This window comes from Argopecten irradians, chromosome 14 (assembly GCF_041381155.1).
Source record: "Argopecten irradians isolate NY chromosome 14, Ai_NY, whole genome shotgun sequence".
Taxonomy (NCBI): domain Eukaryota; kingdom Metazoa; phylum Mollusca; class Bivalvia; order Pectinida; family Pectinidae; genus Argopecten; species Argopecten irradians.
In genome coordinates this window covers 24842769-24861612 of record NC_091147.1, presented here as the reverse complement: position 1 = coordinate 24861612, position 18844 = coordinate 24842769, and the positions used below count along the sequence as shown (strand labels likewise).

General features: G+C 33.4%; 1 protein-coding gene across 1 annotated transcript; it reads right to left on the bottom strand.

The window, feature by feature from the left end:
* Positions 1–454: 454 nt before the first annotated feature.
* LOC138306875 (angiopoietin-related protein 7-like) lies at positions 455–11258 on the bottom strand. Its single transcript, XM_069247388.1, has 5 exons — positions 10964–11258; positions 6264–6376; positions 5380–5476; positions 4836–5000; positions 455–1321 (listed from the first exon to the last, which is right to left on the bottom strand). The coding sequence occupies exons 1-5, from the start codon at positions 11256–11258 to the stop codon at positions 1077–1079; spliced, it is 915 nt and encodes a 304-aa protein (XP_069103489.1). The 3' UTR covers positions 455–1076.
* Positions 11259–18844: the final 7586 nt, after the last annotated feature.

Sequence of the window (18844 nt, the reverse complement as noted above, 5' to 3'; positions counted from 1 at the left end):
GTCATGCCCCAGTCAGTCTATCCATCCGTCTGTCAGAATATCAATCCCAAATCATGCCCCAATCAGTCCATCCATCCGTCTGTCAGAACATCAATCCCAAATCATGCCTCAATCAGTACATCCATCAATCCCAAATCATGCCCCAGTTATTAGATACATCCGTCTGTTAGAACATCAATCCCAAGCCATTCCCCAGTTAGTCCATCCTTCCGTCAGAACATCAACCCCAAGCCATTCCCCAGTCAGTTCGTACATCCATCTGTCAGACCATCAATCCCAAATCATGACCCAGTCAGTCCATACATCCGTCTGTCTGAACATCAATCCAAAGCCATTCCCCAGTCAGTCTATGCATCCGTCTGTCAGAACATCAATTCCAAGTCATTCCCCAGTCAGTCCATCCATCCGTCTGTCTGAACATCAATCTCAAGCCATTCCCCAGTCAGTCCATCCATCCGTCTGTCAGAACATCAGAACATCAATCCCAAGTCATGCCCTAGTCTGTCAATACAATATCTTAATGATGTTGTATACCTTTCTCCTTCTTGATAAGTGCCCATCTTTCTTATTCTTCACCAGGTAAACCCTTCTACTTTGTCGTATCAGATCAGAATCGAGACAGTCTGAACAGTCCATGCTTTGGTTTTTATTGGAAATGCTTGTGATCTTCATATGTGTGTCAAAACCACCAATAGGTAAGGTAAGGTTTTGTTTAAAACACCAAACCCTTCTTCGATTAAAGTCAACAAATATACACGATTTCAGGTTGTGATCTATCCTTTTTTCATCTGAACTTTAATTAATCGAGTATGTGCAATGAAACAGAGATCATAAGCTTTCCCGGTGCACCTATACATTTGTATTGATTTACATGTGTCACCATGTCAACTTTCAGTTCATTGTATTTTGCACATGTTTAATTATGAACTATAACATGTGTAACTATCCGTTTTAAAATAGATAGTATCCTCAATGTAGCGAAAAGTGTTTCTATCAAACTATCGCTAAAACCCTTATGTTTATAGTATATGTGTGAAGTCCTTGTTGACTAGAATCAACAAAAGTTTACGGTAAGTCTATCGAATCATCATCTTCGTCGTTTTTAAAGGTTGATACTTCACACTTGGGTCTGGGAAGTACGACCATCGCATTACCTGATTATCAGCAATAGATTTCCTGAAAATCCCATTAAGATGAGCATGCACACATCTGTAATGCCACCAACCACTTTGGGCGTACTGACCACAGTCTATGCTATTGTTGTTGTTGTCTCTATCTGGCGTGGAGAACTGAAAGTTATTACTGTACGCCATGCCATCGTCTGTAAATAAATAAGAATTTTGAGGTAACAATAGATTGTCACATATGACTTCTGTGGCATCGAGAATACATGGTTAGTTTCTTACTATACAGGTTTTATTTTGGGGCGAGACTTAGAAAAGCCGAGATGACATCCAAAACAAAAGCAAAATGCCACTAATTTACTTGGTTTTGCTCGAAGCTTCTTTGACGCTTCTTTGATGCGGAGGAAAAGAATCATTCACTAACAGAATGAGAGTTTACTCCTTTTTACTACCGTGGGAAATATATAAGCGCATACGCAAACAGTACGAGTAAATTTATTCTGTGTGTAATATTACTGAAGCAATGTAAAGATACTGAAAAATCATTAATTACCCACCAAAAATTAATTTACAATACATACTTTTGCCATGAGCCAAGAAAAAGATGACACCACTAAACGAGATTTTCGATAAAGTAAAAATGACGTAATTTCATTGAATGTGACGTCACTTTTTAGCGGGACTGAATGACGTTTCATTCACCGGAAGGTTCAAGTTCTTGGTCAATTTAGAAAAAAAATCTGTCAAATGTGGAACAAATTCACGTGATCGTATTGACGGATAAAGCATTTCGTATTGACGGAAAAAGCACATGTTTATCCGGCAGTAGTTATCCGTCAATATGTGGGGCAGTTGCAGGATAAAATGTTTTTACTCCTTTTGGGATGAAATAGAGTGACCTCAAAATCTATTCCTTGATATATAAGTTCTCATATGTGTTTTATCCGTCTTTGTTATAGGATAAATACCCCATATGAACTACCCTTGCGGATAGAAGTATCATGTTCTTTCCAAAGGTAAACACGTGAACAGTTTCTGCTTTGGTGATTAGCTCTTAGTAAAGGGTGGTGTTTAAGTGTATATATTTACACTTGCTAGGCTTGTTCACTATACACAAATACTAGCCGATTTTGTTTACCATAACTGCATGGTAACATTGAACTTTGAACTTGCGTATGAAAATGTTCTATGCAACATTAAGGGGCTACTTTTGTAAAAGAAACACATGGCTTTGTTTACATTTTGGCGCAACATCACGTGTATATTGTTGTTTTTCATAGAAATTTGGGAAAATGTAAATAATATATATATTTTTAATATTTATATATGATACAATTTAAAAAAAAACAATTGTATAAAGATCCCGATCGGGCGACGTGCAGTGCTTTCATTTTTGGTGGATGTCAAATCTTAACATTACCTCTGTGTGTATTCTTCCCACGATCGAGTCTTGGGTGGACAGGCGTGAGACCTTCTGACAGAGGTCAGTTATAAACATATCCTCTTGTCTTTGTTCTTTGATAATTTAATAATGTGTATTATAAAACATGCATCGCTAGTAATCCACGTGTTGACAGCTACGCGTCATCCATCGAACAAAAGTGAAGTTGTTCCATCTATCGATGACGAAATCCAATCCCTATATGCAACCATGTTTCTCCCATTCTATGTATACAGGTTAGTACATATTGATTTTACCGCTCATTATACCTCATGTACAGAAGCAACTTTGCACATTAGAAATGTCTGCTTACTTTACATTCGGGAATTCTTTGAATGTTATTCTTTTGTTTAAGTAACTAAAATTGCCATTGTATTTTTGTCTTTTCTGCATGAAGATAATGATAAAATGTCGATGTAGGGGATGATGATGATGATGATGATGATGATGATACGAGTTTAAAATATTTAACAACTATTTTGATTACTTTGATACAATCGTAAACGTTCAAACGGATATATAAGTATATATTTACAGTCAGTGGTGAATTGATAGTTTAAACCCCGTTGATTTCAACCAAAGGCTACTCAACTTTATTTCCCAATGGAATGAGTATGCCACGCGTAATCTGGAGCCAACGGGATGGATATATGATGGTCCGCATTAGAAACTGTTAGTATTTTTAGTCCCGATCGTACGATTGAGGAACATATAGGCCTTTCAAATTAGGTTTGAACACATACAGGTAAGCCTACATGTATAAATGTAAAATATTTACATGGTGTGTCAGCAACGCTATGCTGTTCATTACAAGATCATTATGTACAGTGTACATCCTATATGTATTTGTACCATTGTCATTGCACGTAAATGGATAAGATATGATAGGAAACAACAGTAGCGATTGAAACAGCGATGAAACTTTATGCTAACATTCTATGATTTGGTAGATCTGTCTAACGTTTACGGTTCACTACTATCACTAGGCCTACCTGTGTTTGTACATGTTTCTCGATCGACGTCCGTTTCGAAAACTCCAAAATGCGGAAATAATGTCATGTTTCAGTATGGAACCATTATAGCATCCGTGTAGTCAAGTAATGTTAAACGTGAATTGATCAATGTAGAACTCGGATCGTAAAGTTGAAGAACTCAAACACACATCTCCTTGATGCAGGCGATTTGAATTGGACGCCGCGTCACAACTACGTTAAATATCATTCGACGTGATATCTTGTGTACATGTATGTAACCATGCTATGCAAACGCCTAAAATTAAACTTGTTTGCACTTTGGAGTTTTTGACAGCAGAATAATAAAGTGGTTTATAGTTTCATATCGGGAAACCCCAGATATATGCTTCATTAGACGGAACTTATTTTAGTTGTACATGTATGCTCATTGATAAATCGGCGGAAATCCCCGCCACTTCAAATGACTGTTCCAAATGCCCGTCTGAGCCAAACGATATAATTCAATTTTGACCTTATAAATGTCATAAACACTAAATTGGGTAAATATTGAGCTATGGAAATAATATTTAAGACTGTAAATATAAGGATTAAAGTATCTTTCTGGTGGTTCTATAGAATGATAAAAATTAGTAGGGTATCGATATTTGTTTCATGGACCGCTTCGCGGTCCATTCCAAATGTTTGACCAAAGCTGGATGTTACAATAGCACATCAAATAGCTTCGTTATCAAACAGCTAGTTTTTTGCCTAGGTTAGATGAACAACATTGCATAATGATCTGACATGTAGATAGGAGCATAGACGAAAGACTATGTATATGATATAGACTTGTATTTCTTCCACCACGGATAAGCATGATTAGTTCAAGAGAAATGAAAATTATATTGGCCAATTGTTATGCCTTTCCGGGACGAAAAAGAAATCGAAGCGTACAACTTGATAGATATTTAGACATAACCTTAATAAGTAAACTTTTGGAAACACTGGAAATTTTCAGTTTCACTATGTAATGATATCAATGATACCTTAATGATCTTAATTGACACATAAAATTGCAAGTATAAGAAACAACTGTTGATTTTTAATAAGGTTAAGAGGTAATATTATAAAAGATAATATGTGTTCATTATCCCGGGAGTAACCATATAAAATCAAACATTATCTCCTAATTAGATTAACCTGAATTGATGACTGCATTCTTCCGTGTTATACGAATTTTATTTTGGATTGATAACTTCAGAAAGGGCATATGGTAGTTAGGGTTTTAAATTGCGGGAATGTGGAATTGAAACTTACATGATACATTTCCGGAAAACCCATTCACAAGCAGTTTGTAATTTTGAGATTCATCAGCAACCTGGAAATTGGAGTACTCTGCATACCCCCTTTCCCCAGTCAAAGCTACAACTTCCACACGCAGGATTTTAGACACGTTTGTTAGGAGGTGAAGGTTATCGTTACCTGTAAAAGAGAAGACAACCATTTAAAGTCAGGTCCAGGACACGAACAATAGCACAAATATCATTCGTCACCATATAATGATGTAACAATATATGTTTTCATAAATAGAGAGAAAATTCCATAACAATGATGACTTTGAATAAGATAGTTACATATGAAAGTCATGGGTGTGTATAGACCATTCAACATTGCGTTTTTCTGAAATAAATGCCTTGCACATTCCATCTAAGTTTCTTTCATTATTTTGTGAGGTACAACAGACATCTTCTTCAGTATTAAATGCAAAATTACTTTACGACCAGATATGTCTCGTATTTCTGATTTGATTTCAATATGAAAAATACGTTCTTATCCACAAAATACAGTTGTCGCCACTCACCGAGCCAGAAGTCCCCATGGAGATCACCAAATCCATTCTTGTAGTCACTCCATGGACGAAAAAAATCGACATCTCCCTTTGTTCGTGTTTGGATAACCTAATTAAGAAATTAAGTCTACGTTAGTTACTAACAAGAAAACAGATACTGGTTAGAATGGCTCCCATCCTAAATAATTGACTTTATTTCACGATATATATAGCTTAATTAGACCATCAGGAAAGGCGTAATGTTGACTGATGAGATGCTTTCATTTTGATGATAAAGATGAAAACGAAAATATAAACTGCACAACTACTGATATTTTGCACGTATCTAAATTTCTACTCTGATGCAGTTGGGCAATTAAAAGTATATAAGATGGCTAAAACGTTTCCTTTCCTTTGGAATGTAGTTTTATATATATTGAAGCAAAATATGAATGGGGATTTGGATTTATGAGATATAAATATGCTTTTCCTTGTTCTTTCATTTTTCTTATTTAATACTTGATGTAAATGATGATTGAGAATAATCGATATATTTCTGTCGTCTTTATTTATGAATCAAGGTTATTTTTTGGATAGGTTGAGTAGATACATGATTTGTGTATATGTTTTACAGGTGACCATTTTTCAACGTCAGCAAGTATTACTAAAAGGTCTACAGAACCATGTAACAACAATGTACATCAGAATGCGGATATTCGGTATTTGCATATTACAGAGTTGTACTTTTTGGAAAATTCCACTCACAACATAATGACGTAACAAAGACGGAAAAGGGATAACGTGTACTTTTAAAAATATTATATCACATTGTCTGTTTTTGTACAAACTACAATGAAAACTATTATGACACTGGTTAAAGTTTTTTAAGGATAAGATTCATTGTGAATAATACTCACAGTCCAAGGTCCAGCTTCAGTATCCATATCACAGTATACAATAGGGCCGTCTTTTCCTAATTTGTATACCCCAGAGCTATATCCAATCAGGTCTGCACAACTGTTGATAACTACTGAAATAATGAAATAGAAGATTACTCCCAAATTTGATTTGCCAAATATTTATCGAGATCAATGCCGAAAATCTTTCCAGGATTGTTTCTACTAAAATGATTTTTGGAATCTATCCCAAAATGTTCCAAGGTCTTAAAATTGGTTTATTCTAAATAAAGTGGAAATTCTGTAATACATGTCTTTAGAATTGAATTATATACCTTACTCAGTATTCCACAATACATCAAATAAATTTGATATCTTATTAATATATATCTGTAGGTCATTTTAGTAAATGTTTGCTACTTTGACACAAATTATGAAATCCTGATCTGTGGTAGATATTCTATATAGCACAAATTAAATCATATAACTTTGAAATAGTTGAACTCATCTTAAAATAGCCTGTTCAGGGGTATAGATATTACGTACCAGATGACACTGTAAACAATTTTAACCATAAAGAGTGCAAATCAATGATGTTGCTGGCTTTAGTTTGAACACGGTCTGGTCAATCATTACATTCTCTTAGTCTTGACTGGATTAGTTTTGATAATATTTCCGGAAATATTACCATTTAATTTTATAAATTCTTAAAGAAATCTAAACCAGGATTTCATCAAGCACCATTCACTTTAGATAAGTTTAATGTTTTATCTCTCTGGGTTTGGACTGTCATGCAGGGATAAGTGGTTAGTACAAAACTATTACGAGCAGGAACTACTGAGCTTTTTAATAACACCGTACCTCCAAATAAAGCTGTTTGTCGGAGGAAGGATTTTTTTGTGGCATAAATAATGTTTAATTTAAAAAAATGTTATTCGAGTGTTTGGTGCGCACAGTTCTAGAGCAGCAGGTGCACGTACATATAATGTACATCTACCAACAATGGGATAAATATAGACAAAATATTGGCAGCTCCGGAGGATGGAAATATGACAATATATTTTTTAAGTTTTATGAACGAGATGCCACATCTTTGATATCAGATAACTATTTGTGTGGCATTATTCAGTTGAATAAATGTTAACATATTTCATAGTTTATCTTAGTTAATTCATTTAAAGACGATGTTGCATTGACTCTGAGATCTTCCGGGATCTCTCAGCATGGTTGATTTAAAAAATTAAAATTAAACGAAGAATGAAAAATGATTAGAATTCTCGCGAATCAACTTCATGCTGAGAGATTACACCTATCCTACATTTATCCATATGGATATGCAGTATATTTACTATGCCCATGCTATATTCATTTTTTTTCAATACAACATTGTGTTCATGACATCTCGTGCAATCTCGCAATTTATATAGAATAATAACTATAACGTACTTTATTCAGATGTATATCTTAATGTTTACATTGACACTGCACTTCGTTTAAATCAGTGTGAGAATTCACTTAAAAAAGAGTCACCGTGTTAAAATAATTTTTAAATTCATCAATATGAAAAAGATTCTAATTTAAAAAAAATTAATGTTGGAGTTTTTCTTTGTATATCTGGTTTATCGATAAGACAATTTCATTCATATTCATACTTTATTCAGAAACATATCTTTATAAATAATAATAATTATAAATCGAATTGTAGTTAGCTATGTAACAATGTTGGAGTTACTATAATAATACACAAAACATATTTGCATGACATCCAGATCAATTTTATATCTAAAAAATAACCAAGACAGGATTTTCTAATTACGTCTGAATGATAATAATATGTGTATTAAATCACACTGTCACAAATACTGTGTGATGTTTGTGTATCTGTTATTAATACATTCAGGTTTGATAACAAAGTAACAAAAAATATCTAGTATGTAACCAGAGAGCATGACAGATTTTACAACCTTCTACAAATAAATTTATATTTGATTCATGCAACATAAAAAATGTGTGACATGTATTTCTGGTTTTGATTATTATGTTGAACTGTTAAGTATCATTATTGCGTTTTAATCAATAAAATTAGAGAGGAAACATATTAAAGTTAATGTTTTATTAACTGATGTCAGCTATTTAAAAGGCCTAACTATTTGACCTGTGACCAAAGTGTCTTGTGTTGTACTTTAATATATTCGTGTGTTGACATGTGACTTACTCTGAACACCGATCAAACGTGTGTGATTTTGGTAATTAATTCTTTTAACTAACCCTGACACTTCTGTCTCAGCTGCCAAAGCTAGTTAAACGGTAAGCGTAAATAATTTTTAGTATTATATATTCAGGTATAATCTATGTAAGTATGGACTATGATATAAAAGTATAATTAAGTACAAACTCGTAAAGTATAAAAAAATAACTTTGTTGAAGTCAATATAACATAGTGGTCAGTCCTGTCCCTTGCATGTGATGCTTGATCCCCGGACTATCCCGATGTGTATTACGTTTGGCCTGAATGGACGTCTCAATAATATAATTTATCACATTTAACGCAATGAGATATACGGTTTTACGGTGAACATAAAAGCGATGTACTTCACTTCAGTGATATTTTCACTCGCTTTTGACCAATCGGAATGCAGCATTGACAGTGAAAATATCATTTTAATTGTTACGTCTTTAGTTTGTGCACAAAAATGACGTCATATTTTTGAGTAGAAATATGACGTTATGCTCACAGAAATACGACGTAATAATTGCAAGGGCAAATAACTCTGTAAAATACAATGGCTAGACTGGTTCCCTTCCCTTAGTTCTCTACTCTCCGCCAGGCTGCGCTCCGCTCACTAGGGACCGGTAGCGGGTAACCATGATGATTTTTTTGATTGGTCAATCTACATATCCGGTTCGCTGGCATCACTTTTTTTAGACGTGGGAAACCCCTTTACGCACGAAGCGACGGATCGTAACGTAAAAATTAATAATTTATTTGAACGATATATAAACAAAAGTAAAATTAGGTTTTCAGTTTTGAAATCATTTCGTGCTAACAGAGTTTAGGGTGCTCATAGGAACGACGTTAATGACGTTATTTCTCTTAACGGAAGTAGCCGTCTCCATGATGACATATCATGCGCAGAAATGATGCGCACTCTGGAGTAGGAATTCTCACTCAAGATGGCTACTCGCTACCGGTCCTCAGTGAAGCGTACGCAAGGGAGGTAACTGAGGCGGGAACCAGTCTAATACAATGGCGGAATACCCTTTGGCGGAACAAGTAGTGATGGTCTTTTGTAAATAGAAGCGGGAAAGCAAATGTAATAAATAAAATACTTCTTGTTTCTCGATGAATACCAGTTATATTTCATCTTTGATGTTTTTTATTCGTGTATATATATTCTGAGTGATGTCTAATATTCGTAGTATACTTAAAGATGATTCACCGCTGACGAATACAAAAGCAAACGAATTAGTATTTTTCTTCAGTTACAAAAGTTACTTACCATCATTGAAAAGTTTAAACTTCTTATTTTTATTCAAGATAAAAATATTTAAAAAAAATAATTCATTGCGTCCCGAAAACATTCCATGGCGCTATGTCCTATATGGAATTAAGTAATTATTGCGCATACACCAAGAGCAAAAGAAATCATTTTATATGATTTTTGTGTTAGTTAGACACACAAAACACAATTATACATCAGTTTTTGTTCAAATGATGGGTATCATTTATGCTCTATCCGCGGCGACGGAGCATCTTAATCATAATACGGAAACGGTTAAGTATTTTATGTAATGTCAATATGTATATTAAGACTATATTGAAAATTCTAAAAATGTAATTTAAATCAATACTTATTTGTATATAGATATATTATAAGTAGACTTGTTTATAGTCAGAATTAATAGTTGTCGCCCATGCTGCTGTGCGAGGGTTTGTGAGAGTATATTAATTTATATGTTGTTATTTGTATTTAAGTTCATTTTTACACTGGATACAATAAAATTTTATCTCAAAATTAGTCATGTTTCACAATGAAAAAAAAACGTGATAAATTCGATAGCAGTTGGTTATCAATGATGTTTATACACTCCAGTGTGTAAACACCTACGACTTATCTGACGTCAACACCAGGATGTCTTGATTCCGATTGTAAATAACAGTTAAACTGACACAATTAATGATGTTTATACACTCCAGTTTTATTTTTTACTGTAAAATATGTAGTTGCTTATTCAAAGTATTAAACAATAGAATATAGGCTCTCTATTTAAGTACTTTACTTTGTGGCGGAACTATATCATGATTGCAAATTGTATGGATGAAAGTGTCCTTGAATGAAGACGAATGAATTGGTACCACAGTGAAATTAAAAGTTATGGAATAAACCAGTTCCCGGGTGACTGTTGTTAATCATGTTTATCAAAACTCTCCTTAGTTAATTTTCAATTTTTTTTTAGATTTTCAAAATCTGAAAATTAAGTAACCCGAGTTTGATAAATATGGTAAACAACAGTCACTTATTGGGGAACATCTATGTATCAAACAACCTTGTCTGCCTTGTCATATTTGACGCCAATTAATGTAACATGAATGTAAAAATATTATAATTATGAATGGGATCAATCTCAACTAATTCTGTGTTTTTGTGAAGGTGTGTATTTAAACTTTATAAGTCTTATTTTGACAAATGAAATCGCGAAGAAAAATATTTTAAACTTACCCTTGTTAAAGTACGAAGTCGATTGTGAATTTTCAGCATGTGTTGATTCTTCAAAAACGCGGGAGTAGGTCTCGCATGTTGAGTTATCTATCGTGTACGAAAAAGCTAAGCATGGTTCAGTTTTGCAATATTTAGCACAGATTGCATGGTTCGAAATCCTAAAATATGAATTCAGTTTGTATAAACTTTGATCCGCTGGCGCCACACGAAATACTCTTTTGATAAGTTGCGGAAATCCAACCATAGTCAAAGCCTCTATTGTTGAAAAGACCAACGCTAAAATGCTTAGCTTCATTTTCGTTCACTTGTTTCCCATGTATTTCACTGCCTACTTAAGTATTTACAAGTCTTTATGCTGGTAAGTGGCTCCTGGTTATGTATCATAAACTTGACATAATACAGTCATTTTTAGTAGTTTCTGGCTCGTGGAATCTCTTGTGACTCTCTGAATTAGAAAATAACCGAAATAGGCGTGGCGATGTATATCTCAATTTCTAGCCTATAGCCAACAACAGCATTTGTTATATAAATAACAGTTAAACTGACACAATTAAGTCACATTGCCGACATGGTATATACGTCATTTATGTAGTTATATTTCATATCGTCGTGTCTTTCTATAACTTGTACTTGTATTAGGTAATTATTCAGCCAATTAAAAGGTTGTCGAGGACTGTTTGACTACGGTTACACTCCACATAACCATGTCAATTCTCTATAGGTATCGGACTTGCATATATTTAGTGTTTCACTACCCATCAAAAAGTACAGAAATGGGCTGTAAATATCTGGCGGATAGACTCATTTCTAACTGGTTCACTATTATAATATTAATTACCTCAATGAAAATGAATTAATGAACAGCCCGGATCACGTTAATGTAGCTATCAAACGGAATCAGTCTTTTATTAACAATTTAAATAGCAAAACTGATAAACGGGTTACATATAATGAATACATGTAGCAAACGCGTACCATTGACTATGCTAGTAAACCCAATGCATGTTACACACCAATGCATGTCAAAAATATGACAACCGATATCGGAATATTGTTTTATTTATACCTTCTCATACTCTCTCCCTGGACATATTTATTCATTTTCATTCATCCTCCCTCTGTTAGTCTTATTGTGGAGGGGAAATAAAAATGCTGTTTAATTTGTAAATGTTCCCAATTGATCACCAGATATATGATTATTGAAAAATGTATCATTCCATTTTAAAAATACTTTTTCGAAACTACACTCGCAATTAACATATATACATATCCTTAATACAACAGGGGTCAGGTGAGTAAATTAACAGGTGGGGTTGAATGGGCTGATGGACGCACGACTAAGATTTATCATAGGATTATATTCGGTACAGGTTATTTAACAATCGATCCTAACTATTGTAATCCGTTCAAACAAAGCAATATAAGTTTTATTATAACAATTACTGTTGGCGACTTAAGATGAAGGAACATCGGTTTCATCGGTAGCGCCAAAATAACTAAAACAAGAGCATGTGTCATGAGATTGAACTATTGTCAAGGATGGTAGAATCGCTAGTGAAACATTGTCTTTTGCTGTAAAGGGTGTTTATGAGTCCTGTATAGGACTGTAGTGACCACCTAGTTATAGTTAGGTCGTGTCTAGGGTACAGTAGTAGGACCAGCGTAGCATTGCAGGGGCACCTCGTTTAGCTTTACTGGAACTGTCTAGTGACAGGGTCTTAAGTTGATGATGTACATGCATAGAAAGCGGCTTAAGGGCCAACACATGTTGAAAACAAAACACGTGTCACTCTTAATAAAAATAAACATAAAGCAACTAGAAGATCATCTTATCAAAGAGTTGCATGCACATATGTAATTTAATGATAAATTATGATACATACATTTAAAAAGTAACGGTATGTTGTATTACAAATGTGTTAATCGTACCATAACTGCCGACAGATATGATGAGATGCAATTATGACGCTTTTGTTGAAATAGCAGTCATAGTTTGCTGACACGGCAAGAACTACCCGACTTGCTTAATGATTTATTAGAATAATCTAAATACACTACAAGAAATTCTGCTATTTTTTATATTGTGGAGTATTCGACACTTTGATGTCGGAATCAGTTGCGCGCATCTGCTTTGTTATTGGGCAATTAATAACTATGTATAGCTTCATCTGGCAGCATCTAATGAATCATTAAATTAGGATTATTTATTGTTTAAATGAACAATTACATTTTCTCCTGTCAATAATACAGAAACGTGACGATGGAAGATTAAAAACGCGTCAATAAGTCGATCAATAAGTCATCTTTTTCATGTTAAGCATTGATGTGGAAATTAACACGTTGTATATGTACAGCTGCTATTGGAATATTACGTAAGCTTTCATTATGAATTAGGTTGTTATTGGACGTGTCTCTCTACAGTGACCTTCATCCGGGGCATTAAAGCCGACAAAAAAACGGTCGGTTGAATGGTAAGGTGTGGGACATGGGAGCCGTACGAGGGGTTTAGTGTTGTTGTGAAAAATATACGTTGCATAACTACGACACACACATAGCGACACTAAACCACAAATTGCAACGCTATTGGACTATGCGGCCATTCAACACATATGACTTTATATTGATACCTTTAAAACTAGACTGGCCACTAGTCTCTAGAATATTAAAATAATCATTAAAATTTGGCTTGGTTATTTTTGTCTCTACTACATTCCTGATTCTAGAATTTTAAGTTTTAAACTAGGGGGAGATAATCTAGTAAAGAATTCTGCTGAGAAAGTCTTATCGGCAACTTAGGGTCTGGTGGCCAGTCTACTTTATAACCGATGTGTAGCCTTTCAAGGAACCATAATAAAAATAAATTCTGCATTTTTCTATGCATGTTTCCGATAGAATATCAGTATAGAAAGTTTAACAAACTAACAACGCACTAATATTTCAGACTCCAGAGCTCAGCTGTGGAACGGAGGATTAACCTTATCACCATGTGACTAGGACCTGGTGTGTATTACAACAACAAATGAAGGGCTACGGTTTTTCATAAATCATTTTTGTGATTTTTAAAATCAAACATATTACAGATGTCAGTTAAAATATTTTCATTACCGGTGTCCTTCATGTCAATGTTGAGGTCAGCAACAATCACGACAGGACCAAACAGATGCTTATTTTGTATTTTGTTTTTACATAATTCATCCTATATAAGGTTGTTGTAATTAGCGGGCAGGTAAAATAATTCAGTAACAGAAATTGCTTACGGTACACTATTACACTGAAACCATCACTAAAAGGTTTAAGCTTAACATACTTTTTTCAGTATAAAAAAACTGATTGCATCCCGAAAACAACCCATGGCACTATGGTCTATATGGAATGACAGCAAAAGCAAAACATTAACAAACAGACAACACCATTTTGGTCACCTAGCTAATTAAGTGTCTTGTTGAACAGGTGAGTAAAAAGGCGAATTTCTTTGTCGGAGACACTGGAATGTATTGTCAGTAGGTGTCTAACGAAGCTATTATGATATGTTGTGTCAAGATATTTTATTGTTAGTGATAGAGTAAATATTTGCTATAATATCTAAATATAGATATATAACACTACACTTTGTTTAGTCATAAAAAATGATGATGTAGGCATATTTTTTCTCATCTGTACAGGAGTAATACTGGTTTATCTCATGCGATAAACTCATATTACATGAGTTATATTACATCGCTATTCATGCAATACAACTTCGTGACGTCACTGCGTAATTTAAATTACAATTTTTTAGTCGAATTTGAACGTTTTGTTCAGAAACTCTGCTGGTTTTACTGTTTAAATATGTAAAATGTAAAAAAAGGAATTTGCGTTAAAATATTTCGCAATTTTTATGTATGGACAATTGTTTTGCTGTTCTGGTTTTCGAAAAATTTTCATAATTGTAACAAAATGTCAAGGTATAAGAGAAAATATGTGGATGTGAAGGAAATGGTTGTTTTATCCTCGGAATTAAATCGCAAAATTCCAAAGGAATCATCGGGTTTTATTACATTTAGTGACTTCCGCGTAAAAAACCCTTATATATATCCACACACATGCATGTGACAGTCTTATGGTATAGAATGTTAAGTGTGAAGTTGCTAACTATTAAGGTCTGGATGATGTCTGTCCATTGTACCAAGTGACATCGCGTTCATCCCCACAGCATGATTATTGCGTTCACGTATTCAACAAAAGGGATTCCATTAGTAAACGTTATATCTATACACATGTATAAATATGATAGCAGCAGTCGCTTGTAGATATATTACCCTCATCATACAGAAACAAGCAAAACACTAACGAAGGTCAGAGGTCGATACGCTCCATTGAAGACGATTCTTAGTTCTTTGTTCTTCATATTGCATAACATACCTTTTTCGTTTGTTTAAAAAAGAAGCAGAAAGTGTTTGTTTACTCGTGGTGTCTGGGAAGAGTATACAGTGTACAATTTATCTGCTTGTAGAACAATAATAATGCACATCAGACATGTATTGATTCGCGTTTATTGTCCCACAGGTGTGTCGTCTGACGCTGACATAGGTGAGCGCTTCATATTGATAAAAATGTATAAACGATTTGTCATGCTTTCTAGCACAAAAGAAATTAGACATGAAAGGGACAATTTGCAAACAGCTTCTTTTTTATTTTTGGTGGGTTTACGTAATAGGTTTACATGCCTTGATGTTAAAAAGGCAAACTATTTTTTGGGCTAATATAAAACCTGTTATCTCATTCGATTATCTATAAGCTCAGGTAGCTGATCAATGTATATTCAGCAATATCCTAATGCGGATTGCATAACGTTAAATGCAGTTTTTTAGATTACCGATATTGACTTTGCTTTCTCGAACGTTGCGGACAGTCCTGGACTTACCAATGACGAAGGTACTGTGTTCAGTGTTACAAAAAACATTTTAAACTAAAACGTTAATCGTTTTCCGATATCTCCGATTAAGGAACAAAATACAGGATAACAAATTGTATATCCGTGAATGTATATCTACATGTACATACCATCAGTAATAGCCATGTGTTATCACAATACAAAAGACCTAATTTGGTTTGAACGGACCAACAGGCAAAGGGACACGAATACAAAGAAATAAAACAAAGTGAAATGAATTTTTCAATATTTTTATTGTAAAAAGAAGACAGGCACATTATATATTAAGTACATATTCATGCTTTATATTCAAACATGTGAGACAAAACAAATGCATAATGTTGATACTGTGAAAAGTGAGAAAAAATGGATTATTAAAAGGACAAAGATCAGAGATATTATCGTTGTTAAGTAGGCGAAACCAAATCATTGGTTAAGACACTATTGCTAATATTACAACACAATATTACAATAAGAATATGTGCAACACTAAGGATGTTTTAGAACGCAGTGTACCATTATTGTTTTTGAATCTTGAAGTTTGACAATAAATGAGCCTGGCTATAGATGAGAAGTATAACATAAACAAAACAAGAAAAAAAAAAAACAAAAAACAAAAAACAAAAAAAATCAATATTACAATTTTGATTCATAAATACTTCGAATTCCCTCTCTTTACACATTAAATTTCCAGAAGTATCGTTTATATAATATTTTCTTAGAACAAAAACTTTTCTTGTTTATTATGTACATTTGTGTACTCTATATTCTTGCCATTCTGGACACATATACAATACAATTGTGAATGAAAGAAGTTATAAATTGTGGTTTTACCGCATTGTGGCCTGACTTAAGCATGCAGTTTCATGGTATATGATTTAATTACTTCATGCGGACTTTTGTATTATGACATATACCTTAAGCTTTTCAAACATTTTAATACCAATGATTAATAATCTGGTAAACCCTACAATGCTATTTAATGCTATATATATATAACAATTAATTACGTGTACTGTTATTCATTTTTTATAAATAAATTTATAATATATTATATATCTAGGTTATTTAATAACAATAAAACATGCAGTTGATTTATAAAATAAAATAAATAAATGTACTGTTATTTATGTATTTAAAAATTAAATGTATTTATGATATATTATCTATGTAGGTTCTATTATAAACATGCAGCGGATTTATAAAATAAAGGGAGACAACTCTAGTATGATAACGTCCTTATCCATGATATATACATGCTCTTTTGCGCCAAATTGCTCTATATAAAACAATCATGCTTCGATTTTCTGTAACCATTGAACTTCATATTTTTTATTATTTTCATTTTCGTGATGACATTTAGGTAATTTACTACATGTAATATCATTTATACTACATCACAACAAAACAGTACTTATGAAGAGACATTAAGCATTTTTCTTATAACGCAGTTGAGATATATTCCATTTGTTCAACAATACATATATCATTAATGTCTTTTTTAAGATTGTAATTGATTAACCCAAAACAAATATGTTTTATATTTACAAATGTATCAACACACAAACGTCACTTTATAATTATTTTTTCTCATATACCCACGGACATACATCCCCTTACAAACATTTTTTTTTTCAAATCAACATACATGTAGAATATACAAGTATCAACGGACTAATTTGGAAATACAACTCCATTAATTGTGTACGAAGCTTGATATTAGATGATGAATGTTAGTTTTAACACGAGCCGGTGTCGAGCAAGAAAATGATATTCTAATAGTTCCAATCCATGTACTTCACTTGATTTACGATATTTAGTATAAAAAAAGCTCTATATAAACATCAATTTACCACGTCTTCTTTTATATATTTACATCGAGTATTTCCACGGAAAAATGTCCATTTTCACACAATTGGCCCGTCCAGCCATGTAATTCCGCGATGTCATCAATATTGTAAGACGCATATGTAATAACACTATTATAACGTCACATGTAGTTTTGACGTCATAATCCAATTATGACGTCGTATGCTTGTCTCAGTTAGACGTCACATAAAGTCAAATTTATACTGTGTTTTATAAAGAGAGAAAAGTTTCACTTATATTTCTATTAAAAAAGTTATGGATAAATATAATCTTCCATGCACTCGTGACTGTGCGATATGTTTATAAAACTCGTTGAATAATTTGATATCCTAAAGGATCATGATATATCAAATTATTGAACTCGTTTGATAAATGTCATATTACACAGCCACTCATGTAAGATCATTTATTTCTAGAATGTCTATGGAATAATGATTTTCGTCTGTATTAAAGGTTAATATGTCACACTTGGGTCTGGGAAATAAGAAAACTCCATAGTTTGACGATCAACAACTTTCCTATCAATCCCATTCAGCTGAGCATATTAAATATTATATATACTATGTACTGAAGGAGAAATAACATATAGCATTACAGCGATGACATTTTTGAAAGAAAAAAAATGTTTTGGTATGTCTATCGAATCAACATCTTCGTCTGTTTTAAAGGTTGAAACACCACACTTGGGTCTGGGAAATACGACCACCGAATAACCTGATTATCAACAACAGATTTCCTATAGATCCCGTTCAGCTGAGCATCCAAACAGTCGTTATGCCACCAACCACTATTGGTGTACGGACCACAGTGTCCAGACCATTTATCGTTGTCCCTATCCATCGTGGTAAATTGACAGTTATTACTGTACGCCATAGCATCATCTGAGAAATGAGGAAAAATAAATCCTAAGTTTAACATTATATGTGCAGTAATTTTCATTAAGAAGAGCTTTTCGAGAATTACAATACTTTCATTGCATGTATTTTATTTTACATATACAAATAAGAGCTGAAACTGATTTCAGTCAAAAATCATTATATTATATCATATATAAAACACAATAAATTACTTGTCAAAATGTTCGCCCAGTTCTGGCACAT